The following is a 27,906-nucleotide window of genomic DNA, read 5'->3' on the forward strand; positions in this document are numbered from 1 at the left end:
TAACCTGACAGATACTGCATGCATTAATTGGATCTGGCTTTCACTGTGGAGGTGTTCTCTTGTCGCTTGGACATCTCTTCCCTCAGTTGACCTGAGACCTTGGCTTGTTAATGGAGTGATCTAATTGCACTGCTTTCTAATTCACAAACTGCATGTAACTTAATGCACCCTTTCTCTAAACAGCCAGCTTGCGAGCTTCAGAATTGCAAAGGTGGAATGACTGTTATAATCAGGATAAGTAGGATTTGAAACAATTGAAGTTTAAATCTGAAATGATGACGATTAAGCTACAGCAGATAGAATTCATGCTGCAGTTTGCCTATCATATATTGCAGCCTTTTATTTTTGTGTCACCCCAAGTGTGGGATGCTGCCGACAAATAACAGACTGCCTTCCCCAAGTGCTAGCAGAATTAATGGGAATCCAGATACAGCTCGACAATCCCTTAAACTTCAGCATGGTCCCTTGATTTTGACCTCAGTGCTTTGAAAGCAGGCTATTCCATATATAGCACCTATTTCCCGTAGAGCAGATTTCCCATATCTGAGTAAAGCTTATTGTTCTGAATGTTTTTGAAGCTTTTACTGGGTGGGTCAGTTGATGAGTTCATGAGGGGATGTCTGCCTGATAAATTTTTAGCGAAATGGTGAAAACATTGCTCCAGGCCCTGTTTCAAACTGGGCTCTCTGCTTTCCGACTGCTTTTTTTTTTTTTGTCTTGTTTTTGCATTTAAACTTCAATGGTTTGAGCGAGGCATGGAGCAGCTCTGTTCTCCCCCGTTCTGACGCGCTGGCATTTGTGATCTCCCCCAGAACAATGACAACGAGACGGCGCTGCACTGTGCTGCGCAGTACGGCCACACAGAGGTGGTGAAAGTCCTTCTGGAGGAGCTGACCGACCCCACCATGCGCAATAACAAGTTTGAGACTCCTCTGGACCTGGCCGCGCTCTATGGGAGGCTGGAAGTCGTGAAGATGCTCTTGAATGCTCACCCCAATCTTTTAAGCTGCAACACTAAGAAACACACTCCCCTGCACTTGGCAGCTAGGAATGGTCACAAAACTGTAGTCCATGTCCTCCTGGATGCTGGCATGGATAGCAACTATCAGGTATCTAGTTTTTCTGTGTTTGGAGAGCTGGTCTGATTGCTGGGGGATGGAGAACCCATGTAGTCGTGGCATGGAGAGCTCCACCTAACCCTCCTGCCAGAGGGATTGTTTATGAAAGATGAGCGATAGCTTTGTTTTCCTCTGGGCTGTTTGTTCAGCTCTTGGTTGCTCCAAGAAGCTGCGCAGAGGGATTCTGGTGCTGTGCGTGCTTCATGCCTGCTTGTTAGTTGGACAGAGAGCCCCAGACACATAGCGAGGGAGGAAAAAAGCCCTTTCGCCTAAGCTATTCTGCCCCGCAGTACTATGAGCTCTTGATAGCGGTGGAGGCAAACTGTGTCTCTTCCTACCAAGCCACTTGTGAATATGCTGTTTCCACAGCAATAGCTTGTATGTGGTGGTCTTGTCTTTCCTCTTCAGGACATGACCTCTTGCTAAGCTGTAGAAAGTCCTTTCTTGGTCCCTAACCTGGGCCCGCATCTCTCTCTGAAGAGACCATCCCCATTTTCCATTCCAAATTCTCAGCATTGTAATAATATTGATAGTCTGTCCTCAGCTGTAGATATTGTTGCACACAGTTTTTATATGATGCTGTATATTTATTGCTTCTGTAACCTTCTAAAACATGCCTCCATCACCATTCCTCACTGTCTAGCTTCATGCTATTTTTCCATTTAATTTGCAGACTGAAAAAGGCAGTGCTTTGCACGAAGCTGCTTTGTTTGGCAAGACAGATGTGGTACAAATATTGCTGGCTGCAGGTGAGAGAACGATGCCCTTTTGAAGCAATAACGTGGTGATTACTTCACCCAGAACTTGAGGAAACCCCTTTATAGTGGCAGCATGTTTCTCCAACCAGCTATCAAAGTTCCTCGGGGAGGGTTACAGGAGAGATGATCTCTTGGTGTTTGGCTTTAGGTCTGCCTCTCTAGAGCATTTTTTAGCTCCCCCCAGTGATGATCACAAATGTAAGATCTGACTTGATGGAAGACATGAATTTGCACATAGTTAGAAAATATTCTTGCTTTTGCCTTCTCTATACCTGTTGCCATAGGTATTGATGTGAACATAAAGGATAACAGAGGCCTGACCGCTCTGGATATTGTGAGGGAACTTCCTTCTCAGAAAAGCCAACACATAGCAGCTCTTATTGAAGGTAAGTGGTGTAGCTCTGTGTGTGGGCAGGAGGGAAAAGTTTGGGGTGCTGAATGTGCCAGTGCAAGTACAAGATTTTGTTCTCTAGTCCTGGAAAGTGCTGAAAGCAAAGCAGCTTCAGGTCAGGTCCCTCGATGAGAAACTTACAGGTGTTGGAAGGAATGATGCTTAAACGCTCGGGTGAACTGTCTCCAGACCAAATGTTTGCAGAGGAACTTCCAAGAGGGGCATTTAGGGGGATTAGCTCCTTTGCTGAAGGAGTGTGGCATGACTTTTACAGTTTAAATGGGCTTAATTGAGCTTTGTGTAACTCACTTTAGAAGTTAATTAAAATTAAGGATAGCCTAAATCTACTTGCAGAATGCAAAGTAATAGCTTTAGAAATGGTTTTGGATTAACTATCCTTTATGTGCCTGTGTAGGCAAATAGTCGTCCACAGAACTTACATCCTACTCCTCACTTCATTGTGAAGCTTGGGCACGGATTTTGCAGATGAGATTTACAGAAGAGGCCTTGATTACTTGTGGTTTATAAAGAAGCTTGGCCCATTGTGTCTGTCCAAGTTAGGGAATGAAATGTGGCATCTTAGCTAAATTCATACCTTGTAATTATGCTGTCTCAATTTCCTCTCAGCTGTGGGGAGAAAGATCAGAAGCATATGCAACTGGTGTGCATTATTCATGCTTAGTGTTTGAGAGCTTTACAGGTTCAAAGCACTTTGCAGACTTTTAATTAAGCTTTGCCTGTGAGGCTGGTAGGTATTATCTCTATTCTGAAATTAAAGACAAAGATAGGCTTTAAAACTGAAATTCTTGCAGGTAAATGCTGTTAGTTTGCTCCTGTAAGTGAGCTAGCTGCTTGAGATGTTGCTGTCTGATTTTATTCATGTAAGCTTAATGTTTCTGGCTTTGCCTGTGGTTAGGGGACCACAGCTAGAATTGGTTTCTCTGTCTTATGACTCCAGAAGACTAGACTACATCTCTGTTTAGTGATGTAGCTTGTGTCTACAACATGAAGTAATCTGCTCCATGACATTGTGTCTGTACAGGAGCTTTGCAGCTTTGATTAAAGACTCTGTAAAAGTTCAAAGAACCATCCTTAACCTTGTGCATGTGATTAAAGAGGCTGCCTGCTTCTGTTTTGGGATCTGAGCTGCAAGTTTTAATAATGCACTTTGGGTATTTTTTGGAGACGTAATAAGCTGACAGTTGGCCTTCCATCCACAAGGGAGGAAGTACCATATGCTGAAGTGGACGTAAAACTAGCTTGACATAAACTGACCCTGTCACCCCCCCTCGTTGCAGATTACACGACTGGGAAGAAAAGTGCCAAAGCTGCAGAGAAGACTGTTCAAGCACCGCTTGTTCCAGCCACTGATCCTGTGTGCCGGATATCTCAGGGTAGGCTTCCGTGCCACACGGCAGTCACTAGTGCTGCTCTTCCTGGAAGTGCTGACTTTCCAAGGGCAGAAGCCCCGAGTGATGTACTTGTGTCTCCCTTCCTCTCGCAGGTGATGTGGAGAAAGCAGTGACAGAACTGATCATAGATTTTGATGTGAACCCAGAAGAGGAGAGCCCGTATGAAGCTTTATACAATGCAACATCCTGCCACTCCCTGGACAGCCTTGCCAGTGGGAGATCTTCAGATCGAGAGTCTGTGAATAAGGAAGCGGAATCAACTGGTCTCAAAGCAGCAGGAGTCAGGCCTGTATGTAGCTATGTTTGTTCATCTCTGCTTGCCTTAGAAGGAGAGGTAACTTATCTCCATTTTCATGGTTTTGCAGCAGGCTGCCAATCCCCCAGCTTGAGGAAATCTTTAAACCCATCCCTGACATTGATTACAGCAGGCGGGTACCTCTCCTTTGTCACTGGCCTGTTCACATAACCTGCGTTGCGTTGCCCACGAGTAGCCACTTCTACGTGCCTGATTTTCACCTGGTGTTGCATCCTTCTGTTTTCTGGCAGTTGAGTACTGGTGCCTGTGAGTTTTGGTTTGTCAGGACATTGCACTTAGCTGAAGGGCTAACTTCTTGTCTAGAAGAAAGCTTTGGAAACTTGTGTGTGGAGCATTTTTCTCATCTCTCTTGCTCTCTGCTTTGCCCAAGAGAAGGCTCTCAAGAAATTACCTTTAAGAATGTCCTGTTGGAAACTAGTTGGCAGCAGAAACGTTTTTTTGTGTATTACTTGCAGAGATCTGTAGAGGGTACTCAAGGCTTTACAAGGCAATGCAAAGCTCCTGGAACTGTCTCCAAAGAAGTCTTCCTCACCTTCTGTTAGTTGCATCTGCTGCCCCCTTAGCAATCGGTGGCAACGCTGCTATGGGGCAGATGGGATGCTGGCCGTGCAGCATGCTGTGTCAGCTTCAGCGTTTGCTTTCTGGTTGGTTTTACAAAGCCTGCTCTGTGGATGTATTTTTGGACAAAAGGCAAAGCAGCAGTGAACAATTAAACTGCTGGTGGTACTGTAACTATGCTTCCTCTCTCTCTGCAAAGAGGTGCATCCTTTTTCCTGTATTATTAGCAAATAGAGTAGAAATGAGACAAAAGCTTTAGAAGACTGACATTTCAGCCAGATCTCTCTTTAGGGTGCAAGACGCACTATCCTGTTACTAACTAAATCTTGGTGACTTATCCATCTATGTACTGTCCTGTGTTAATAGTGTCTGATGTGAAATAAGCTCAGCTCTATCGCAAATAAGAAAAGATGAGAGGCTGAACTGCAGTGAAAAGGGAGAAAGAGGGACGTGCTCCAGGAGCTTGCTGGAGTTTCTTCCAAAACTTGCTTTTGGAGTGAGCGGCTCACCTCTGCCATCTTTCCCTTTGCCGTTAGATGGAGCTGCTGCAGGGCAGGAGATGACCTAGAGATGTGTTTGGCTCTGCATCGCGACAAGGCAGCGCGGCTCTAACTGCCCACAGGCAACCTTGGGATATTTGAGGAATGCAGTGCAGCATTGTCTCTTGATCTCTAGGGTTTTTTACCTATAAAAGGTGCCTCTGGAATCACTTATTCACGTTACTGTTTCGTTAAGACACAAGTGATGTGTCTTCCCTTTCTACGCATTTGCATGAGTTCGTTACTGACCTTCACTGTGAAATGCTGTGCCATTGAGATTACCAGTCTGGGTCTGAATGAACTGGCTTAAGTAATGAAGCAATAAACCTGTGTACACAGCACCTTCCACCCGAGCAATTTTATTCTCCTGAAAGCATAGTTGGTGCTCACGTGGGTTTGAGCTGGCCTTGTGCAGTGTTACCGCTGCGGAGCAGAAGTGGGTGGTCTGTGTTATCAATAGCAGTCCGTCCACAGGACTGCAGTGTGGTGAATCTGCAGAAAGGGCTGTCTGCCCAACTAGGTGTCCTGCTGGAGAGGAGGAGGAGGAGGAAAGGCAGCAATCGTTGCCGAGCTCTGTGCTGTTAGGACTGAACTTCTACTCCACCCAGATTAATTTGAGGAGGTCCTTACCATGCTGCATTCACAGCAGCATGGACGTAGTGTTCGTGGAAGCAGAAGGGGATGTGCTTTAACACAATGCAGTTGACAGTGGTCTTCTAAACTGCAGAGAGAACGTCCACCCCCGCCTGCCAAGCCTCCACCTGATGAAGAGGAGGATCAGCATTTGGAGAAGAAGATAGGCCATGCTGCTTCCAGTGAGGTACGTGGGACTTGATCTGGGAGGTTTTATACGCATGTGGTTTAAAGTAATTTGGGAGGAGCCAACTATGATATTACCTCCCTTGTAAGTCAGGTTGTGAATGTGAAGTTTTCTTTCACTCCAGCATGGCTGCTCTCACTTGCCATGGGAACTTCCTTTGTGCGGTTCTTCCAGGGCACTTCTGCGTCGACCTTCAGCCTTACTTTCCTATTCTTGGCTGGGAATTCCCTTAGGAAGAGATTTTTCTGAATCACGTTGTGATGTGGACTGTTGCCCACTGGTAATGATCCCACCAAATGCATCTTCACTTGAGGCTGAAACCCAGAGGGCTGTTGCTTCCTGCTTCCTCTGAGCTTCCAGCTGTGGAGGAGATGCGTGGGCTTGTGGGTCCCACTGACGTGAACAGGGATCAGGGGCTTGAATTCAGCCGACAGTCTGGCCCAGCATATGTTAAAGCTGTCTTCTGCAGAGGTCAATGCGTGTGAGCTGCTTTTTGATGAAACTAAAGCTCTCCTGTTCTGCATTGTTGCTCCTGGGCTTCCTATTGCTCTTTTTTATTCACCTGCCTGTGAACCTCAGATGTGAGGGCTCTCCGAGACACCCATCTGTGGGGGTGCGTGAAACCACAAATCTGTCTTGGCAACTTCTGCTGACACCTAGGAAAATCTTCAAAGCAAAACCAAATCTTGTGGATTTCCTTGCTTTTCCAAATGCAGTGGGTTGTATGTAAAACAAGTGGAGCGTGTGCTGCCTCTAGTTGTCGGAACAGACTGCGGTTCACCAGACGCTTTGCTTTGAATGTGTTGATCTGCTGAAGTTCCTACAAGGCATAAATGTGATCTGTTCTCTGAAGTGTGTCAAATCTACACGAGACATGACTAAACATTATTTGCTTTGGCAGAACTGACTTTTTATAGAGAGAGTAAAGCTCCAAACAGTGCATAAACAGTAAAACTGAAATGTGAAATTGTGGGCTGATCTCTCCACTGCTGTTGAAATGGTTTTGCAGCGTGTGATAACCAGTCCCATGGCTGGCTCTCAGCAGAGGACGGCTGGGTAGCAGGTCACAGCATAATTAGAAGGCAGAACTTGTTTATGATGATAAACACAAGGGAGGGAAACGTGCATTGACTGCTCCTGCTGAGTTATCTTGCCATATTTAATTATAAAACACCTGCTGTGTTGTCCTGCCATTAATGGCTTTGGAAACATGATCCGTTAAAGGAAATCTTGCTGGCAAATAGACTTGTACGCAGAGTGACTCGCTGGGGAGATCTTGATTTGCGACCAATTTCATTGATACAACTTGCAGGCAGCGCGTGTCGCTGCCTGGAAATGACCTTCTAGATATACCGATAGGTAGTTTTGGGTCTGATTCTTCTTTGCTCGCTATTTCTGGGGCGCTCTGCTTTTCTCACTCTTGCCCATTATTTATCATCTCAGTACATGTTGTCTCTGGGTTGGGTAGGCGTGAACAGGAATACGCTTGGGGAATGCTGTAAACATCTCAGAGCAGCATCCTGATCTGCCATCCTCCGGACCTGCTCTCACATTAGAGCCAGGACAGTTAGTCATTGAATATTCTGGGGTTGGGCCAAACTCTAGTTTCAAAAGTAGTCTTTTTATTTCATTGCCAAGATGGGGCTATCAGTCAGAACAGATGTGCATAAACAAGAAACTTTTAACTTTCATCATGGAAAAACATTAGTACAAACAGGCAAAAGAGCTGATTGTTTGGAGGTGCTTGAGTGCCTTGTTTCACTATCTGCAGAAACCTTCTGGGTTTGTAGCTGAGTAAGAGTCTGCGTTGTCAAATTAAACTTCGTTTTCATTTGTTTACTACTCATCTCCAAAAGGGAAGTGCAGATAAAAGACAAGGCGCCATGATTGTTCCAGCAGTTTGGTCTGCAGTTCTGGTGGGGGAGGAGAGAGAAATGAGAGGAGTTACCCTTTAAAAAGTCTTTCCAAGTCCACTGCTGTGGATTAAGTACGCTTTAAAGAGCGTGCTCGCTATTAGCAACATCTTATTTGGGGGCTTTGCTAATAGTGAATATTTATACATGCTAACCAACATGTATAAATAAATGAAAGATGAATTGGAAGAAAGTTTTATTTGATTGTGTTACTCCTGGTTGCAGAGCCTACAGAGCAAGCACGGTTCTCCAGCAAATGATGGTCTTCATTTTGAGTGAATTTGAACCTGAAACTCTATTTAAAGCTTGGAAGGATGAGAGATGGAGAACATGAAGTGTAACCAGGCCTATAAATGCATGCACAAAAGTTTACAAAGCAAAAGCTGGGAATTGTGTACTGCTAAGGAGCTACTGCCTTTGAATGCGTTCAGTGCACTTGAAAGGGGACAGCACAATAATCATCATCTGCAGGAGTCTTAAGAGTGTACTGATGCCTGGCTTGAGGTCCAGGCTACAACTGTTACGACAGGCTGCTGCTGTGCAGTATTTTTCCAAGATCTCTGGCGAGAGCCTGTTACCTACTGTTACGGTCTGATGTTTTTGTGCCACCATCTGGTCAGAAGTTTTTTTCCTTAATTTGCTCATTATGAGCTCCTTCACCTGAAAGGGAGCAGGGCTGCCTGACAGCTCATGCTCGAAGCAGGTAGAATAAATACTTTCTTTGCCGGACGTGGCCCGTTTCCTCCCATTGAGAAAGTGGATTTAAAAGCCAGCTGGGCTTATGGAGAAACAGTACACGAATGTAGGAATCCGGTCTGTGCTGCTGACTCCTGGGTGTCTTTCCAAGACTCCCTAAGCTTCCAGAGGCCCTGGCTAGATTGCAGTCGGGTAGGTACCTATTTGCCCTTGAAGCAACTCTGATGCTTTCACTTTGGGGAAGAAACTGGAGGTGGTGCTTAGTCCGCTGTCTAGACAGTGGCAGTTCCAGGAGTCTGTGAGCAGTATGAGAGCCCTCCTTGGGGGGATGTTCTGTTCAGACCTGTTCTTCCCTGTCTTGGCAGCGGGTAGGGATCACTTGCTTTCTGGCTTGGGTTTGACCCCACCGCGGTTGGCTGGAGGCACACGTGGCTCCTGGGACAGGGTTGCATCAACCTGCCAGGGTCTGGCCAGGAGATGGTGCTGAAAGGCAGCTGGCCATGCAGGCAGGGTGCCTTGAAGCCCAGTTTAGCCCCATTAGCACTGGGATGGCACATGTGGCTATCTAGGGATGTCAAATGCCTGTCATCCTTGGCGTTGAGGTAGACCAACATGTGTGAATCTGCAGCAAGACTCATTTGGATCCTGCATCAAGAGTGCATCCCTGCACATGGATGGTGGCTTTCCAGAGCAGCTTGCTGAAGGGTCTGCCAATATTACAAACACAAGCTCTAATCGGAGGCTTTTTGGGATTTAAATGAGCACAATCATTGCTGCACATCCTGAGGTTAAACTGAGTTTATACAGTGTTGCCCAAGGGCTCTTTAGTCTTAAATACGCTATGCATCCTGAGGTTAGAAATGCTAGATATGAGACTTTTGAGAAGGTGGCAGGGATTTGTTTGGGTTTTTTTTTCCTGCCATGTCCTAATAGGGCCAGCAACTAAATAGTGAATGACGATGCAAATTCCAATAGCAACAGTAAGTCAGAGTTGGGATGAACAGGAATAACGGTCTCAGCTCTTTTCCCCCCTCCAGGCTGGCTGCAGACCTCGCACAGTGAATCAGTTGGTCAGTGCTAGAAAGCTGTCAGCAGCCTTAAATACTAGAAAATAAAGGAGGTTTGGGTGGGTTTTTTTTTGAGGGGGGGCTGGAAAAAAGGGAGTAGTACATTTTGGATCACACTCAACAGCAAAGGTGTTGCCTCTGCCAATTCCTGGCTTAAACCATGGCATAAAGAGGCCTTGTCCTTTATTGCCGGGATAAATAGCATTGCTTTGTGGAGCACTACATTATGCTGTTTTTCATTAGGCCTCTGTTGCACGAGGAAAGAGCAGGGGAGGTGGTGCTGAGGAAGAGGAACACCCTTACGAGCTATTGCTTACAGCAGAAACTAAAAAGCCAGTTGCGGTGGATAGGAAAACAAAAGGTAAGTGACCATCCAAAAAGCAGAACTGTTTGTTTAGATGCATTAAAGGAAAATATAGAGGGCAGAGGGTAACTGAAACAATTAAACTCTTTGTTGGGTGGGGCGGCTGGGGTCTGGATTGCAATTGTTTTGTTTCCTGCTAATCTTCACTTTTATAAAGGAGAGATCTAAATGTTCCTGTACAAAATGTACACGGAGGAAGGGCAGCTCTGCTACTTTGACAACTAAGAGATTGCGAGGACCTACTCTGTTAACTTAGAAAATAAGCAAATCTTGTGTACAGTCAAGTAAATGCAGGGAGTGGAAGGCTGTGCCGTGTTGTTACAAGTGAGATGAACCAATGCAAGCATTTAAATGAGCCGTATTCTCCATCCAGCTGAATTTGAAGACCTGCTGGCGTTGCATGTTTATGTCGGCAGATGATTTGCTCTGCTATCCTGGTCTTAAAATCAATATCCCGCTGTGTATTAAAGCTAATTTGAGATGTAAACTAACAAAGGAGGAAAACAAACCTGTAGAGCAAGCCCCTTTCTAGAACTGACTGAAAATCCACTATATAGCCAGGTTAAGTATCGAACTAGTCTCTCTTCTCCCAGAGGGACACTTGTGCTTTACAAAGGATCTGGGAACACCTTGTCTCTTGTGTTTGGCTATTGCTGGGCTTTTTGGCTTTCCTTCAACAACAACAACAAAAGATTTGTTTAGAGGAAAAACATCTCTTGCTTTATTCAAAAGCCCTGAGCAGGAATTTGGAAGGATTTAGTTTGGACTCTAAACCTGGAAACCATCTCACCTTGAGGATGAAAACAGAGGATAATGAGGATTCGATGTGATGCCTCATTGACTGCCCTGTAAGACCTGCAGCTCTTTCTTTTTTTCCTTCTTGCAGCACGATAGCTTTCATTCCTTGAGTCCTGCCGCACTCCTAGCTTGTATAGGGTGGCACAAGAGGTCATTGTTTTCCCACCAGCATTTGCCAAAGCCACTTGCTGCCGGAGGCAAAGTTAGGATGCTTTTCAGGTTGGTGCTTTGCGGTCTCGGCCAGGAGTAGTCCTTGGGCGACAGCCATTGAACCAGAAGCTTTCAGGCTGTCTTTTCAGTGTGCAGCTATTGCTGGTTATTCAAGTGCAAGCTATTCCTGACTGCTTTGCTCCTTTCTCTGGCTACCATATCTAGGCTTGATTAATATGAGTGAAGGTGTGTCGTAATTATGTGTCAGATTAAAATAAAATCTCAAAGTAATGCATCTGCTTGTTCTTGATGCAGATCTCTTCCCCTGAACACCTGAAGACATCGGTACTGCGGGCCGTCTAAGCCCCATTTCATGGAGAGGTTGCAGGAAGCATCTTTAGCCTATTAAGGATCCAGAGCAGAGTCCTGTCTTTTAATGTACAGCTAGAAAGATAATAGCTGTGACTTCAGGGTTTGCAGTCTATGGAAGGTGTTACTGTGTTTGTAACAAGCCTAGAGCCCTTTCCACTGTTGTAGTGGGAGAAATCCAAGGATGCAGTTGAGTTTTCTCATCTTCCAAGACTTGTCCGCTCTTTTAAATGCAGTTAGCACTATGATTAATGTGGTGGAGCCTTTGATCTGGAGGAGGTGAAGAGCTGCTCCTAGGGCGAAGGGGCCCAGCCAATGTATTTCTCATCTCTTGCGTTTCTTAAGCTTGCCAGGGCCATCTCCCATTGCTCTTCATGGTGGACCTGGAGAAAGGAACATAATTGTTGGTCCCCCTTCTCCAGAGGGTACCAGCTGTTTTCCAGAACATCTCAGAGTGATCCCTGTGGCACGACTGCACGTGTGGCAGTGTCCCCAGCTGGCAGCTCTCCCTATACTGCAGGAGCAGCTGAGCTTTGACAGGGCCCCATGTCATCTTTCCCCTGCTGCTTGTCCTCTCGGGGACTTCAGGCTTCTTAACCCCAGTAGGAAATGAGGCACTGACTATTTTTCTCTTTTGTCATTAGCACTATTTTTCTGTTTTGTGTTGTCCATCCTTGCTTTCTGTCACAGCGTTACAGGTTGCTTCTTTCTGCATATGAGTTTCATAACTGCTCTAGAAGGGTGGATCAGCTTTGCAATCTGCTTTATTACACTAGGAATGAAAGGAAATGTTTCTGGCTTTCGCAGTAGTTGGGGTCAGATGCCAGAAGGGCATGTGGAAGCAGACGTAGCTAAGTCTGAAATGCGAGGTATATGCTGATGAGGGGGGAGAAGATGCATTTAGGGAGTAGCAGAGTCGGTAAACAAGGGCTGAGTGAGGGACTGAAGCCTTAATTGGGGTGTTGGAGAATTTTCCCACCTCTGGATCAGAAGGGTCCTGGAGCATCAAAGGCAGCAGCTCAATCCCAAGACAAGGAGCAGGCTGAAGCATGGCTTTGAATTGCTTCTTGGCCCTCGATCTGAGAGGCTGGGCTTCTAGATGTTACTTGATGAGTTCTGGAGGAGCCTTTGGTCAGAAGAGAAGGACTCTGATTCTTGCGGGCTATTGAGAAGGGCTTTTCAGGGCAGCTGAAAGGCTGAATTTCAGGCATGCTGTTTTTAATGGTGCCTTTCATATGTGATAGCTGCCTTTGTTCCTCTTGCTGCAAGTTGTCTTGTATCCAGTGACTAGATGAATGTGGTATTATCTGCCTGGCTTTGGTTGCTTTTTGTGTATGTTACAGCAGTTTGCTGTCACATGCTGGAGCACAAGGAAAAGTTGGCCTAATGTTTTGGGCAGAGTATCAGAAGTGGTTTGAGCCAAACGCTTTCCCATCCCCTTTGGTAAGGAAACTATGTGCAATCGCATGCATGAAGTCAGGGCATTCAGACCTTGTAACAGGACTTGTAAATAGGCCAAGAGTGGCAAACTGTGTGTGGACTGACCGGGAGGAGACTGTGCAACTCCTGCTGCATTCAGAGAGACCTGATGGAGGATGAATGCAGAAAATACTTCTGAGCTTTGACGTCTGTCTTGCTTCTCGGGAGAGCCATCCACAAGTGCTGTTAGCAGTAACCAGCTGCAGGTAGGACTGACTTGGTTCCTTCTGATAGTTATTAAAAGCTGGTATTTGTTGAGGTTCTGCTGTGCTGCTTCCATAGGAAGCCCAGCTTGAAGTCCCTGCTTTGCCCTTCCTCCTGCTAGAGTTTTTCTTTATGGTTACACTGGTTCAACCAGACGTATGACTGTGCTCTAAACCAGAGATCCGAAATGAGCCAATGATAAAAGACAAAACATGCTGCAGAGAGATTTAAAGAAAAATATCTTTTCAGAGAGCCAGAGTATGGCTGCAGAAACAGCGGGATGGGTATCACTGTAGGGAATCTGTGGGGACACATGGATATTCCAAACAAAGGTTGGAAGGGACAGAAACCTCATGGTTTGCCTTGAGATGAATGATAGTGTAAAACCGCAGCCTACATGCCCTCCCTTGGTTTTATCGTGGTTGGAGGACAGACCCTTTTCCCATGTCTCAGCTCCAAGCCTGCATTTCTGCTGTCATGATGTATTTAGAAGCTTCTGTGCGGAGTCACATTAATGATCTCTCTAAGCGACTAGGACAGGGTTTTATTGCCCTTTCTTAAAAGGGGAATAGGGGAGGGGAGTACAAAAGAGCACAAGTTCAGGTAGCTTTTGGAGGATAAACTCTGCCCAAAATGACTGAGCTGGAGACTAATACAGGAGCGTACTGTACATGTCTGGATTTCACATGCAGTACCTCGCTGTGTAAGTGAGCCTTTGTTTCAACCCTGCAGTTGAGGGTTATTTTTGCACCTCTAAAGTAGCACCCTAAAGTCCAGTTTCCTTCTCTTCTCTGGCCTTCTATGCCACACGAAATAGATTTGCATGCTCCTCACTTGACAAATTCTGGCAGTGTGTAGCATGGGGCGCCTTTTCTATGCAAAAGTTAGAGGCTAGCATATGCCCTTGCTAGTTTTAAGGTTGGGGAGCTTGAGCAAAAAGCAGCTGCAATAACAGCTTCATTCTCCTAATCCAGAGGCATGAAACAAATCCTGCTGATGATATATAGGGAAAGAAATTCGATCGAGGCAGGGCGGTTGCAGCTTAGTGTTATGAGTTTAGGGAAGTGCTTCGTATCTGGAATCATCAGGCTGCTGGCAGGGAAGCTCTTAATTGAATCCTCCCTGGGAAGCAGACAATCTGTACCCAGAAAGGGGTTCCTGTTCGCATTAGGTGTTAGATCCTATCCTCCGGTTGGTGAAACCTGCAGTAGGCATTGGCTGAAGAAGTCAGGACCTGTCAGATGTCTGTGCTTGGGTGTAAAATGAGCTAAGGGAGTTGGACAGAAGTCCCTGTGTTAAGGACAACTCCCTTTGTGAGTTAAAAGGTATAACTGGAGGAGGATGCTTTCAAATCCCTTGAAGTGCAGCAGATGGCTAGAACTGGAGTCTCTTTGCTTTTCTAGCACCTAAATATTATTTTTTCCTTCTCCAAATTCACTACACCCTTGAAAAACGAGTACTGTTCATCTTTTTGCCATGAGAAAAGTGACCAGCACATCAGCTGAATCATGTCAGTAACCTATCCCGAAAAGATACACCTTCCCGAGATGGCCAGTGGTCGTTCTGGCCTCTCCGCTAGCCATCCTGAGGCACCTTTCGTTGAAACCCCAAAAGGATACCTTGAAACCCTAGGATCCCCTGGGGAACCCTCTGTGTTCCTGCCATGCACACCTCAGCGGTAAAAAGGAGTGAGATTTGCTCTTTCCTGCCTATGTTGGTTCTTCTGTCTGCAGCTTTCAGCACAGGCCTGTGTTACATGCTCTGAAATGTCTCCTTCAAGATGTTCCTCACATCTTCTGAGCAAGTGTTGTTGCCCTTGCTTTATCCCTTCCTTCGCTGGCAGCTGCCTTGTATTTCGAAGTCGTCCTTCGTTGGCTCGAGGATGAATGGGCGGCTGTGATTTCTGTTCAACAGGAGCCCTTTTGTGAGTCTCTGGAGCTGGATTTGGAGCACTTTGTTCTGGCTGGACCCAAGCGTTCCAGCACATGGCATAAACTTTCACCAGCCGCCTCTCTGCCTTCAGCAGAAATGTCAGTAAAGGTTAAGCTGGGGCATGGAAGAAATTATTTCCAAGGAAGGAAAAAGGTTAAGAAGAAAGGCTGTTGATTTTGCAAAAGTTTTTCCCTCCCCATCAGGTTAATGTGACCTGTCCTGTCAATGCTGTGTCCCTCTTACCAGGTCGGTAGCTTTTTCTTATTAATACCAGTCTGTCCTATGAATGCAGCATGTCTGATCTCTTCTAAGGTTTCTCTCCAGCATTACAGCTTCATAACTTTATGCAAAGTAACTGAACGTAGTCTGGTCTTGATCGTCTGATCAGGTGCTGCTGTTGGCACTCCCCAGCCAGCATTAGGAATGATGCTGGTGACACCACCTGCCCGCAGGGGATGCGCCTCCCCTTTGGCAACTTCACTTGCAGAACTTGTGGTGTACGTGCCCGTGCAAGATTATCAACAACTACTTCATTGTCCTGGAATCTTTAACTCATAGGATCCAGAATGAAATAAGCCCTTGCATCACTTGATCTCGGCGAGAAGCGAGGTCCGCCGGCGCGCTGCCCTGGCAGTTAACCTCCGTTCAGGCTTTTGCTGTTCCTGACTCAGCTGCCAACTGAGCAAGCTGCTTTTGGCGTTTCTGTGGAGTAAACAAATGCCTGCGAGAGGGACTAGCTACGCTCATCAAACACAGGGCACATGAGACCCCAGGATCTGAAGCGGCTTGCAAAGACAAATGACTAATTCAGTCCTTTCCTGCCTCATTTCTGGTGTGAGGACAGACCACAAAACCAGATGGGTGTTAGTGTTTGAAAATGACCTGGTCAGGCTTAGTGCTGGAAAGGATGCTTGGGGGGAAGGAGTTGTTCTCACTGTTGTTGCTAATAGGCTGCTTTTAGTTAAAGATAAGTAAAATTCATTAGTGTATTTTGCCTCACTGAAATGAGGATTCCTTTGCCTTGGCTTCCGATAGCTGCTGTCTTGCAAAGCAAGCAATTTCCTCTTCACATCTAAACATCCTCCTTGCATTTCAGAGCTACATTATCGGGGTGCTTTGCTTTATTGTTCCTTTGCAGCATAGTGTTTTGGTCCTCAGACTGAAGATTGTTTCTTCAGCACTAAATGGAAGTGGGTAAAACTTGCAAGCAATTATGGGCAGATATAGGAATCCTTGGTAAACAAAAGTTATACTTTTTAGCTTTAGACAGTTTTGCTTTTACAGTTCAAATGCACGTTCAGATGTGACCAAGGTGAGTACACGTATGTCTGTGCACATGCTTGGCAATTGGGATCAGTCAATTATTCATGATTTATGCAGGACCCTGGTACCTGATATTGAAGATGTTGGTGCAGGAGTAGCTGAGTTAGTGTCATATTTCTGGGACAGCCGGTACTCCACACAGCTCGCTGCGTTAGTAGATCAGACCATTCTGTGTTCAGTGGTTCACTTGCAAGAGAGAGACTTTTTGATCAAGTTTTTTATTGCATAAACTGTTTATTTCTCTCCCCTGAGTAAGGAGGAGAGGTTAAACTCAGAAACCACTAGGGAGGAAAGCAGTGTTTTTTTTGGGGAACGGATTTTGGAACTTGCAGGTTGATTACAGTCCAGAAGTTTTCCCACCCTGCAGCTCATGCCAAGAGTAGGGAGCGCTGCTCTAAATAACACTTTGGCCTTTATGGAAATGTATCAGATGTTCTAGGAGCCTCCGTCTCTGCTTCTCCTACCTCACTTGCTCTCTCTGCAGGATATAGTTAGCACTTCTCTTAGCCTTATATAGCAAGGCCTGATAGTTAGTGTTAACAGGAATAAAACAACAAGGAGAGCTGCCAGATTGCATAAATCAGGCCAGTGTTTGGAATTTCATAAATGCCATGACTTTGGGTACAAGTTGAGCATGCGGAACAATACTGAACTGTTCGCTCTTTATCTCTGCCTCCCCTGCTGAGGGAGGGCAGGGGGAGAGCTGGAATTTCGCTGCTTCTTCCATGTTTTTAATTTCCCTCCGCCTCCCCCACCCCCCACCCCGTTTTCATCCCCTTGAAGACCACAGGAGGAGCAGTGGCAGCCGCAGCCAGGACTCTGCCGACGGCCCGGACATCCAGGTTCCAGAGCAGTTTTCAGGGTTGCTCCACGGTTCTTCCCCGATCTGTGAGATAAGTGAGGACCCTTTCAGGCTCGTTTCCTCCACGGAGAAAGGAGGCACGGAAGCTACAAGCCACCCACCTGCTATGCAGCTGGAGGATGCTGACTTACCTGCCTCTGGATCAGTACGGACCAGCTCTCCGGACCAAAACCAGAAAGTGGTCTACGCCACCGTCCAGCACACGCACGTCAGCCGGGCGGATCCTGAAACTGTAGTCACACCCCACGTGCTACAGCACCCCGGCGGTGCTGAGGAAGAGGGGGACAGAGCTGTGGGCAGAGCCCATCCAGGGAGCAAGCCCAAAGCCGAGCTCAAACTCAGCCGCAGCTTGTCTAAATCAGACTCTGATCTTCTGACCTGCTCTCCGACAGAGGACGATGCCATGGGGAGCCGGAGTGAATCGCTCTCGAACTGCAGCACTGGGAAGAAGAGGCTGGAGAAGTCCCCGTCCTTTGCTTCGGAGTGGGATGAGGTAAGGCTGATCTTGCTTAAGAGCTGCTGTGCTAGGAATGAATCTGTACAGTGTGAGCTCCTCTCTACCACAGTGGCCTTCGGAGGGGGTCCTGGGTGGTTTTCATTACTCTTACTAACTCTCACATCGCATTAACAGGCAAATGCTCACCTGTAAGCCTTTAGGGTATTAAATGCCAAAAGATAGGCTTAACTGGAGTCGGGGAGAAGCAGGATTGCAAGAAGTGAGGGGCTTTTCAAAGTCTTTTAAGTTGCTCAGATACAGGGCTTAATTTCTTTTAGGCAAGCCAGGTAAGTTTTTTTTACATCCCCAAAACGAGGGAGAGTTGATAACGGTGCTCCTCACAAGTCTTTATGTTGACCTCCTCTTCCCAGTTCTTGCCCTGTGGACCCTCCCAGCATCCAGAGATGTTTTGTTTCTGGGTCCCTGCTGCTGGGGGGGGGTAAGCAGTGTCCTGGGTTCATGGGGATGGAAGGGAGGGAGTAATTAGGCTGTGTTTTGTGTATTTAATAGCTCCCGTTTTCCTCTTCACATATTTATTGCAGATGCTTGTTAGAAGTCACCTTATTATAATACAGGAGGCCCGTGGATAGTTAAATATTTCATGCTCAGAAAGTTGGCCCTAGTGAACCACTCAGGCGAGATTAAGTGTCCCTCTGAAATTCAGCACCGCAGCATTACTGAAACATTCTTTGGAGATGATTCTCTGCTGGTAGAGCAGCAGCGCTGCAAGAGATAAGCTCGGATGAACCACTCTTTGTACACTGAAAGGAAATAAAACCCCTGGCGTGGTGCTGGGGGTGTGGAGCTGCGTGTGCCGGGTGTGTAAACTCGTGGGATGGTTGTGCCCCTGCTCACCTCTCCTCCGTGCACTGGCTGATGCTCAGCTGCCTCTCTGATCCTGACTCGGAGATAAAAATCATCTTTTATGGAAGAGGCAGGTATTCAAAGATGCTAAAAGCAAAGTGGGAATCCCTCCTCAGTACGAGCCCATCCTTCAGTTCATACTCTCACTCCCTGCAGTGTTTTAGGGGTGCCAAATATATCTCTCTTCCTCTGTAGCTGTTTCGGTTGTAGAGGCTTTGCTGTTAATTACTTGGGTCAGCTATACCATGATTGTTAGTGAAAGATTCTGCAGCAGGCGGCTTATTTGAAAGAACCGGATAATTTTCACTGTGCTTTTCATGCCTAACCGAACTGTTTACAGCAAATGTTGAAAGGGAGAAGAAGCCTTTGGCTTTACGGTGCTGCACGACTTTACTAGTAGCAGAGGTCAAGTGTTAGTGTGCCTGTGCTTCCTCTGCTCAGAGAAATGAACCCACAGATCTGCTTCCCAGCTTGTAAACAAAAAGCATCATTTCCACCCAGTGTCGGCCTAACAAGCCACAAGAGGAAAATCTGCTTTTCCTTCCTCTTATGTTTAGGTGAGGAAATTGGAGAAAGAATGTGAAAAATTCACATCTGTCTACAATTGGGCAGGTCTACCTTAAAAAAAATCTGTACTACCAAAACCTGATGGTTGTATTTGTCTTCCTAGTTTCTGGTGTAATTTAAACATTTTGTGGAATTGCTTTACTCTGGTAGTAGCACCCTGTGGCTAGAGCATTGATTTGCCTTGGGGTCTCATGGCTGTCACGGACCAGCTTGAATGATTCTGGACAAAGGTTTCTCCTCTCTGCCTCAATTTCCCCATCTGTGAGATGGCGATAGCCTCTTTTTGCAGAATGTTTTTGTTCCCACTGAAAAACACTATGTAAAGTGAAATATTCTCATAAGAAGGGGGACAAGCCAGCAGCTGGTGAGTCACTGCCTTTAGCTTGATTTGCTCTTTAATTTCCAAAGACTGTATAGAGGCATGTGGGGGTCTCATTCTGACTCCCGGTGCAATGGTTGCACTCTTTGATGCTGTCGGCAGGAGGGGCATGGTTCACGGGGCAGAGCAGTTCTCTGTAGAAGCAGCATAAAATGGAGCTGCTGATAGTCAGTAGTTTATATGGTCAGGCCAGTTCTTGCTATAAAATATCCTAAAGCAGGCTCCTATGATTGTTAAGAAATGGTAAAGATGCACCTGTGGGGAACGTTTAGGGGTTTTTTGCAGTGATTTGTATGTGCAGAAAGGGGCTGATCTAGCTGGTCATAATGGCAACAATGAGATTTAAACATAAATGTAATGCTGCTGTTAGAGGTTTAATTAGTTCCCTGAATGGGATAATGCAGCTGCTCTGAATTAGATGCAACTTGCAGCCTCTGAATTTACTAGGCTAATATAAAACCTTGTTGAGCCACCCCTGTTAGCAATGATTTGGCTCTTCCTCTGTGTTGAGGAGAAACAATGGCAGATTTATATGCATTATTCTGTTAATTTTAATAGTCTTTATGCAGGCAACTGAGGAGGAGAGTGATCCATGTGCAGCTCTATGCAACACGCAGCTGCAGCAAACAAGCAGAGGGTTTTGCCCACTGGCCTTGCCAGCAGTAGGTGTGTCTGTTCGGGGCGCCGGGGACTTGGGGAGGGACCTGTTTATGTCCGTGGACAGATGGGATCCGTGGCAGAGGCTGAGCTAGCATCGCTCTGGGCCATGGGTGACTGTGCTCAGCTAGTCTCGCTAACCGGGGACATCAGGAAAATCTGCTTGGAAGCGAAGGGTCGTGTCCCTTCCCGAGCTGAGCGCTGCCAATGCCCTTTGTTGGAAGTGGAAGGTGGTGCCGGCTTTGCCAAAAGGGTGGGATGGGGAAGAAATGATTCACTTGGCAAAGCTCATCCCTGTTCCCAGTTGCAGCTCCCCTGCTCCAAGGACCTGGCCCAAATAACAGATGCCGACAGCGCTGCTTTGTGCTCCGTGCTGCAAAGGAGTCTGTTCAGCGTGTCCCTCGTCTGCCTCCTGACCCACCGGCTCCTTCATGGGAGTGTGAATGCACACGAGGTGTCCCCCTCAGCTGCTGTCGGATACAAACTCTTTGCAAGCAAGCCAGAGACACTATTAAAGCAAACAGCAATGATTTGCCCAGGGAGAGAGGTGAGGACCGAAGATGCTCGATCCCCCGCTTGAGCGGGAAGCAAACTGGAGGAGAGGAAGTGTGCAAGGGGGTAGAGCTCCTGGTCAGCATAAATATTTGAATCCTTCCAAACTTGGCTGAGGGCTAAAGTGACACATTTGTTTTTCGTAATTGGCTCATAAATATTTAGCAGAGGGGAGATCAGCGCGTGGCAGTCACAGCTCACTATCAATTTTGTATAGGAGAATAAACTGTGTTTGCACTCCTGAAGGAGGAGGGGGGCTCTTGGCGCCTGGCTCGGCTGCCAGCCTCCTTTCCGGGGCGGATTAACTCGCATCTGCTCTGCCTTCCTCCTCCGTAGAGCAGCTCCAGCCCTGCACATCTGCCCGCGTTCACGTACGAGCCCTGCCGTAGGCAGGCAAACCTTGCGTCGTGCAAAATGGTACTGAGTCCCTTGGAGTTTGCTCAGCAAACCCTCCCACCCGCAGGGTGTGATCCAGGAGGGGCTGAACTGATTTCTCTCTTGATGAGGTATTTCAGGTCTCTTTGGATGAAAGGCAACATATACATGTCTAATATGAATAGTAAGCTGCTTAACAAAGGCTAAGGGGTATGCAACAACTTTGCTTTATTCTGAGCCCATGCTATCTGATCACTCGCAGCCAGGTTTAGGTATTGAATGGTTCCTTCTCCCCCTGCCCCAGCTTCTGTTGCGTTTTTTTCCAGGTCCTTTTATCCATTTGGTAGGTCAGCATGTCTCTGCTAAAGAAGAGAGCATGACCAAGTCGAAGTAAAACTTTATCACAATCACTCACTGAGCTGCCACAGCTCCGCTGGGGAAGCAGCTTCCTGACAGTGAGAGTAATTAGCAGGGATGTAATCTCCTGGGGGAAGCGGCGGAGGAACGATGCCTGGGCTTGAGGATGTTGTAAAATAGTCCTCTAAAAACCGCAGTGGCTTGAGAAGAAGTCAGGCTGTGACAAACGCTTTCTGTCCCTTAGATGCTGTCAGCTTAATAAAAGTGATGTACGGGCATGTAGAAGCCGTGTCCTATGCAGCCTCACTTCTCACAGGACCAAGCGAGGTGATGAAGTGAAAATCCCTAAATGCAAGTAGCAGATAAATGGGCTCCGTTTGTAGAGGAGGAAGAAGAGGGGAGACGTTTGGCTTGGGTAGTGTCTTGGCTTCAGGAATTTAGGTTTAGTGCCTTTATAATAGGTTTCCGATGCGCTGCTGCTCCTGCAGTTATCTCTGTTGTTCATTTCTGCTTTGTACCCCATGCTCCTGCCTGTGCAGCAGTGCAGCCAGGACACCCTGCTCCAGGGGAGGGGTTTGGTTTGGTTTTTTTTTTGAGGACTGCAGTGTGGTTGTTCTTGATGCATGTATGATCCAGGAGATGCATCTGTGCAATCTGATGTCACCAGCCCGTATCTGCATCCACGCTCTGAGCAGAGACGTCTGGAGTTGAGGCATGGTGCTGTTTGAGTTAGCTGCTCTTCTGGGTCATAGGTGTCGGTAAGAAAAATGATCTGTTGTGTGTTCAGGGGCAAAGAATGAGGCAGGCTACTGAGAATTAGCCTCAGACCTGGCTCCTGACATCCCTTAATCCTCCACTTCCAGCTGTCTGCTATCAAGTAAGGGGCTCTGATGCTGAATTTGTAATGAACGCTGGGCTCAGAGGTTCCAGCATCAATTTCACAAAATGAGGTAGTTGCTTTGTGTTCTGTCTTTAGCTCTTTTAGGAAGAGATTAAACCTCCTTCAAAAGAAACTTAGGGAACTGAATAAAACATGCGTTTTACTTCAGCTTTTTTTAGAAAAAAGGAGATGCACAGTCCACCACTTTGATGCATTTTTTTTTTTGCCCCAAGTGAATTAGTTGAAGGATTAATGAATATTCTGTAGCTAATTATGGCACTGGACAACCATCATCTTCTGTGAATAATTGCAGTGGTGCTCCATGTTTCGCTGTCGCTGCAGAAGGAATTCTTTCCCATTTGCAGTAACTGTGGATGTGGTGTTTCACCTGTTGCTGGGGTCTTAATGTCACATAAGGATGGATGCCAGGAGTAAATGGCACATCTGTCGTGCCTTCCATCACAGGTTTTGAAGAGCTGGGGAGCAAGTTGTTAGAGGTTGTGGCTGCTGTGGGGTGCCTTTAAATATTTGAGCTCCAGTAACCTTGTCAGGACTGCTTGGGTGCTTAAGTACCTAGTGGAATTAGTGCCTTAATTACAGTCTTACAGTTGAGGATTAAGAACATTTGCATTGAAATGTGAAACTTTTAGGAAAGCTCCTGATGCAAAACCTGCCACTGTCTTAAAACGACACCCAGAAGTTGAAATTCAGAGCTGAGAGCTGGTGTTGAAAGAAAATGCAAATATTTTCCTTGTTATTCAGCGGGAGAGCTGCTATTTTTGTGCCTGGTGAAATTGCATCTTGTAAAAGCTCAGTGGTCTTTGTTCTGACAAGCTCACGCAGCTTACCTGCCGGGTAACGGCTCCCGTATGGCCCACGCTGTAGATCAAAATACTGGTGTTGCAAGTGAGAAATGCAGTTGAGAAAACAGTATGTTCCCCCTCTCCATATTCATACCACCTGCAGCATCCAGGCTGGCCGTCACATCTCTGGCTGGCGTGGTCCTGCGTGGTCCGAGGACATCCCTGCTGTGTGGGTCACAAGGCTCCTTCCTTGCTTGCCAGCAGCCTCTGCCTCCTAAAACGTTTAATTTATTCTTTTGGTTCAGGTGTTTAAATCTTAACACTTCACTTGCCCTGCGTTTGGCTTGTGGGACCAGGCAGAGCCTGTTTTCAAAGCGAGGTGTGCTTGGCATGCTTTTGGCCGATGTCCCTTGCCTAGAGCTGGCCCTCGTTTCTAAGCTCTCAGTCCGGTTTTCCCTTTGCCTGTTTGAAATGTTTTCTAATTTTTTTTGTTTAGGGGAAAAGCGGTAATGTGGTCAGTATTTTTGTTCTGATTTCTGCTCTTCTAAACGAGCGTGTCCCTCCGCATCTTAATCAACTTAATTACTGGACTGATTATTCTATTATCTGCAGATCCCAACGTTTCCTCTTGTTTTTCCTGTGCTAAGGTCAGGAATTCTTACATCATCCCTCGTGTCGACTCTCTTTTCCCTTTGCCCCCAATGGTGAGATTTCCTCCATCCTGATTAACTTTTTGAAGTGAAAGCTTTTGTGTTTCCACGATACAGGTTTGCTTTGTATCTATTGCAAATGGCCAGCCTGTTAAAATTATAAACCAATACTGCACTAAGCCAATCCAAGCCAAATTAAGACAATTTACCAGTTTTATAGGTAAAATTGGGTGGTGTTCTGGTCTGAAAGGCAAACATAGAGACCAAGCATACTTTATTCCTGTATTTAGCAGCAAGGTTTAGACATAAGAATTTTATTTGCCAGCTCTGTGAATTGTATCAATTCATCTGGAACTAGACAGGTATCCGGGGCGGCTCTCCCTAAGGCAGGTTTGCAAAATACAATGAGACATTGCAGCTCATCGGCTCCCCTCTGCGTGGAAGAAGCCTTCCATCCACGCATTCAAAGGCATTTGTGAAAATGCCCTCAGTACAGACCTAAATGCACAGTGACTTCTTTCTCCTCTTATTTATAGGTCACCAATTACAGGCTGAACGTGGATCTAAATTAGCTTGTGCGCATCCAGTGCACTAGAATAATACAACAATTTCAGTCTGCTGCTATGTGTTTCTGTTAATTTTTCGAGTGTATTAACTCAGTATTTCTGAATCAGAAGCTCTTGATTCTTCTGTGTAAATTATTCGTGCTCTGATGGATATTTTGGTTATGTAAAGATCTTGTGATCGTTAGCATTTTCGGGACTCTTTTTCAGGAACAGAAATGTCCGGCCTCAGTGCCCTTACTAAATTCAGTCCATCATTATGTTCTCTTCCACTTTACATCGCATCTTCCAGCACTTTAGAAACTTTTATTTTTAAAAAAGCTTTTCTGTAGCTCTATCTCAAGTCTCCAAGCGGGCTTCACCATGCTGTGTTGCATCCTGCAAGCTGGAGACAACCTTTGCACAAAGAGCCTAACATAACTTTTGACTTTGTGTGTTAGGATGCGAGAGTATGAAAATGTAGCTGTGAAGACAGTGAATTGATTCAATATTCTTAAGGGGGTTTGCCTTACGTTATTGCCTCAGTAAAAATTGTGAGTTCAAAATAACCAGCGTCCAGCCATCTCACTGTTATGAGCAGATGCATTGTCGCGTTTGGCCATCTTTCTTGTCATGTTAATGTCAAATTTTACTGGGTGTTTGTCAAAAAAACATTGATATTTGAAGGGCTCTGAAACTGCAGATCCACCACACGCTGGTTGTGAGATACAAATTTATACCGTAAATTCCTTTCCTTTTGGGGTGTGTTCAGATTTGTAATTTTGGGATTTGTACAAAAACACAGACTGGGGAGTGGTATGAAGCAACAGTCCCTGAACCCGATCCAAATGAGTTTCTCAGAGACCATATTAAGCCAGAAAATATGTGCGCCTTTATCACTAATGAACGGTTGCAGAATGTCTTGAAATAAAGAACAAATTTAGTGAGTCCTCGTGTTGTGTGTGGAAAGCACATGCTGCTGAAGGAGGATATAGCGTGGGAACTCTGAAGTTCAAGTGTTGAACTGTGCCTCAAACAACTGGCTTGCTTTTGTAGTTTAGGTTTGAATTAATAAATTGAGCATTATATTTTCCAGGCCTTTGGTATTTGTTATGCTGAGTTCATAACACAGGCTGGTATCTTTTGTATACGCAGAATATATTGAGCGATGAAATATCGCTTCTGCTCTATGGGATGGTGATGTTGAGAACATAAGCTGAAGAAGCATAAACTAAACCAGAAGTGGTTTATGTGCTGTCACCAATCTAGAAATGGGATTCATGGCCCAGATCCAAATTTCCCAGGACTACACTTGTGCTAAGGAGCCAGCAGGTATTGTCCGAGATCCTTCTCCTGCTCTTAGTATTTGCAGCTCCGTCCCTTTCAGAGATCCTGGTGGATGCTGCGATCCAGCCATCCCTCTGCTCCAAGGACATATCCCAGCTGGGTCTGAGCAGCCTTGCTTCCACCTTCAGGGATGCAATATCAGTTAGTAATATCAGGTATCCATTAACCAAAGACTTTTCTGGGGAAGATGCCTTAGATCACTTGTGTCTTGCATCAGCAGGATAAACAGGGAAGCAGGCAGGACCTAATTGCTTGTTAAAGCAGCATCTGCTGCATTGTCTCCCAGATGAACGTCTGCATGCAGAATCTTCCTGGCTTGCCCACTGCCTGCGAGCGACCTAATCACAGTGTTATTTTGAGCCTGCATCGTGTTGGCTTTTAGAAAAGCTGCCTTTTCTGTTGGCTTTGGCCCCTCTATTGTTATCTGTGCTATTGTCATGTCAAACCTCAATTATTGTGAATCTGCAAAACGCTTGGAAGCTGCAGTGAGTTCAGCAAGCGACCCTGGGCGCTCGCCGTGCCTCGCCTTGCTGGGCTGCGGGCTGGAAGAGCAGCAAGTGCTTAGAGATGCAGCTAATAAACGTGAAGCAGCATGTCAAATGTCGTGGACTTCGTTTCGGTTTGGCTGCTCGGGAAGACTGTCTGAGGTGTCTTTTCACCATGTGTTTCCTAAACTTGAAATGAGAAGCAGGAGGAGTTGGGCCAGTGCAATTACCACTGCACTGAGAAGCCTCGAAAATGTAGAAGTATCAGCTAAGGGGCATTATTGCCATTTACGGAATTCATGGTGTAAATTGGGTATTAATTTTGGGATGCTCAAAAAGGCTAGCTAAAGCTGTTTTTTCATTCAGTCCATCGCTCTTGAGCAGCGTGTTGGTATTCAGCGCCGTTGTGCAACTGCCACTTGAGTCATTTGCTTGTGCTGACCTCTTCTGTCCCCTCCGGACCGTATACCACATCTCGAGAGGTGATTTCACAAGTCATCAATTAAAAAAGAAAATCCTAAATCTCGATTAAATAGCTCTGCTTTCATTTTCCTCCCAGCAACCCCAGAATAACTTGCTCTTGTTTGCTAGAAAATCTATAAAACAGTTGGAAACAGCTAGCAGCGTCTCGTGTTCACCTAGAGTCACCTCGTAACTGTCTGACACAAACTTTCAACCATGATATTGAAGGTTGGGAGCCAGGCTTTGTGGGCAGGAGGGATCATCTTTTTCAGGCAACCGTACAGCTCATGGTTGATCTTACCTTTGCTGTAACTGGGGTTTGTTGCTGTGGTATTGGTACGAAATGGCGTCAGATGGAGGGGTTCTGTGCTTCCCCAGCATCGTCCATTGACCTAATGCACCCTTATTTTTCTCCCCTGCTTTTTAGAGCTAACCCGTTAGGCTGTAATGAGGCTGGTCACTTTGTCGTTGGGGGTGTTTGTTGTACTCAAAGGGGTTTTTAAACTGTAGAAGCAGCTTGTCTGGGGTTTTTTTTTATAGTTTTAAACCAAATCTGCCCCATCCCTCAGTTGTAGAGGCTTAGAAATAATGAAAACTTAACCCTTGACAGTTACTTGGAATTGCAGAAATTTGAAATACTGATAACCTTTAAACCCAACTTTGTAAGTAGCTTTCAAGAATAAAATATGCTGCTGGCACTGCTGCCTTGTCTGCCGAGCTCTAGCCCCAGGCGAGTTTGTACAATGGGTTATGAACCCCTTAATAATAAGGATTTATAATGGGAATCCTGATAGATTCTTAATTATGCTTGTGCTGCAGGGTGTCATTATAATGCACTAATACCATACATATGGTAGATAGCGTGCCATTTGTTTCTGTGTGTTTTTATTTAATTATAGACTTTTATCTGAATAACTTTATTGCTCAGTGTTTCTGTTTCTTTGACACATATGCAGGCGTGCTATAGCTTATCTTCCTTGTGACCAGGCTTCTGGACTGGTGATTTTTAAGCTGCCAATTTGGGAAGGGGCCACAGCGGAAGCAGAAGGCATTGACCCCACACAGGGTTTTTCCTTGCTATGTGCAGAGCTCAGAAGGAGATGGACAATGGTGCGTGGTACCAGAAATTGTATCAGAAGGGAAGGTAAGCCCAGGAAGCATCAGGCAGGAGCGGTTTCGAGGAGAAACCCTGTTACACTGTCCCCTAATGCTCTTGGTGGTGGCACAAGCTGACAGTCCCCCCGTGTTGCAGAGGTGGGGATGCTGCTGTCACCTTTGGGTGAACTGCTGAACCGCAGAAAGCACCTCAAGGAAAAAAAAAAAGTCGTTTTGTGCTGGTTTGGTTCCCAGAGGCAACATGCTGTAGTTACATGTGTGTGCATATATGTATGTGCACGTGCACAGACACACCTTCAACTCTA

At 46.1% G+C, this 27,906-nt stretch overlaps 1 protein-coding gene across 6 annotated transcripts in view; it reads left to right on the forward strand.

Moving 5' to 3' along the window:
• ANKS1A (ankyrin repeat and sterile alpha motif domain containing 1A) overlaps window positions 1–27,906 on the forward strand; it is a 105,173-nt gene that overhangs the window by 36,595 nt on the left and 40,672 nt on the right. For 3 of the 6 annotated variants that reach the window (XM_050911567.1, XM_050911569.1, XM_050911568.1), the window contains 9 exons: window positions 813–1,109; window positions 1,792–1,867; window positions 2,161–2,262; window positions 3,566–3,661; window positions 3,772–3,968; window positions 5,820–5,912; window positions 9,032–9,047; window positions 9,848–9,949; window positions 16,991–17,562. In XM_050911567.1, coding sequence (XP_050767524.1) covers window positions 813–1,109; window positions 1,792–1,867; window positions 2,161–2,262; window positions 3,566–3,661; window positions 3,772–3,968; window positions 5,820–5,912; window positions 9,032–9,047; window positions 9,848–9,949; window positions 16,991–17,562 — 1,551 coding nt within the window. Of the gene's footprint in view, window positions 1–812; window positions 1,110–1,791; window positions 1,868–2,160; window positions 2,263–3,565; window positions 3,662–3,771; window positions 3,969–5,819; window positions 5,913–9,031; window positions 9,048–9,831; window positions 9,950–16,990; window positions 17,563–27,906 lie in introns of all 6 variants that reach the window. The other 3 variants (XM_050911566.1, XM_050911570.1, XM_050911571.1) reach the window with 2 other exon arrangements.

Source organism: Gymnogyps californianus, chromosome 27 (assembly GCF_018139145.2).
Source record: "Gymnogyps californianus isolate 813 chromosome 27, ASM1813914v2, whole genome shotgun sequence".
NCBI lineage: Eukaryota > Metazoa > Chordata > Aves > Accipitriformes > Cathartidae > Gymnogyps > Gymnogyps californianus.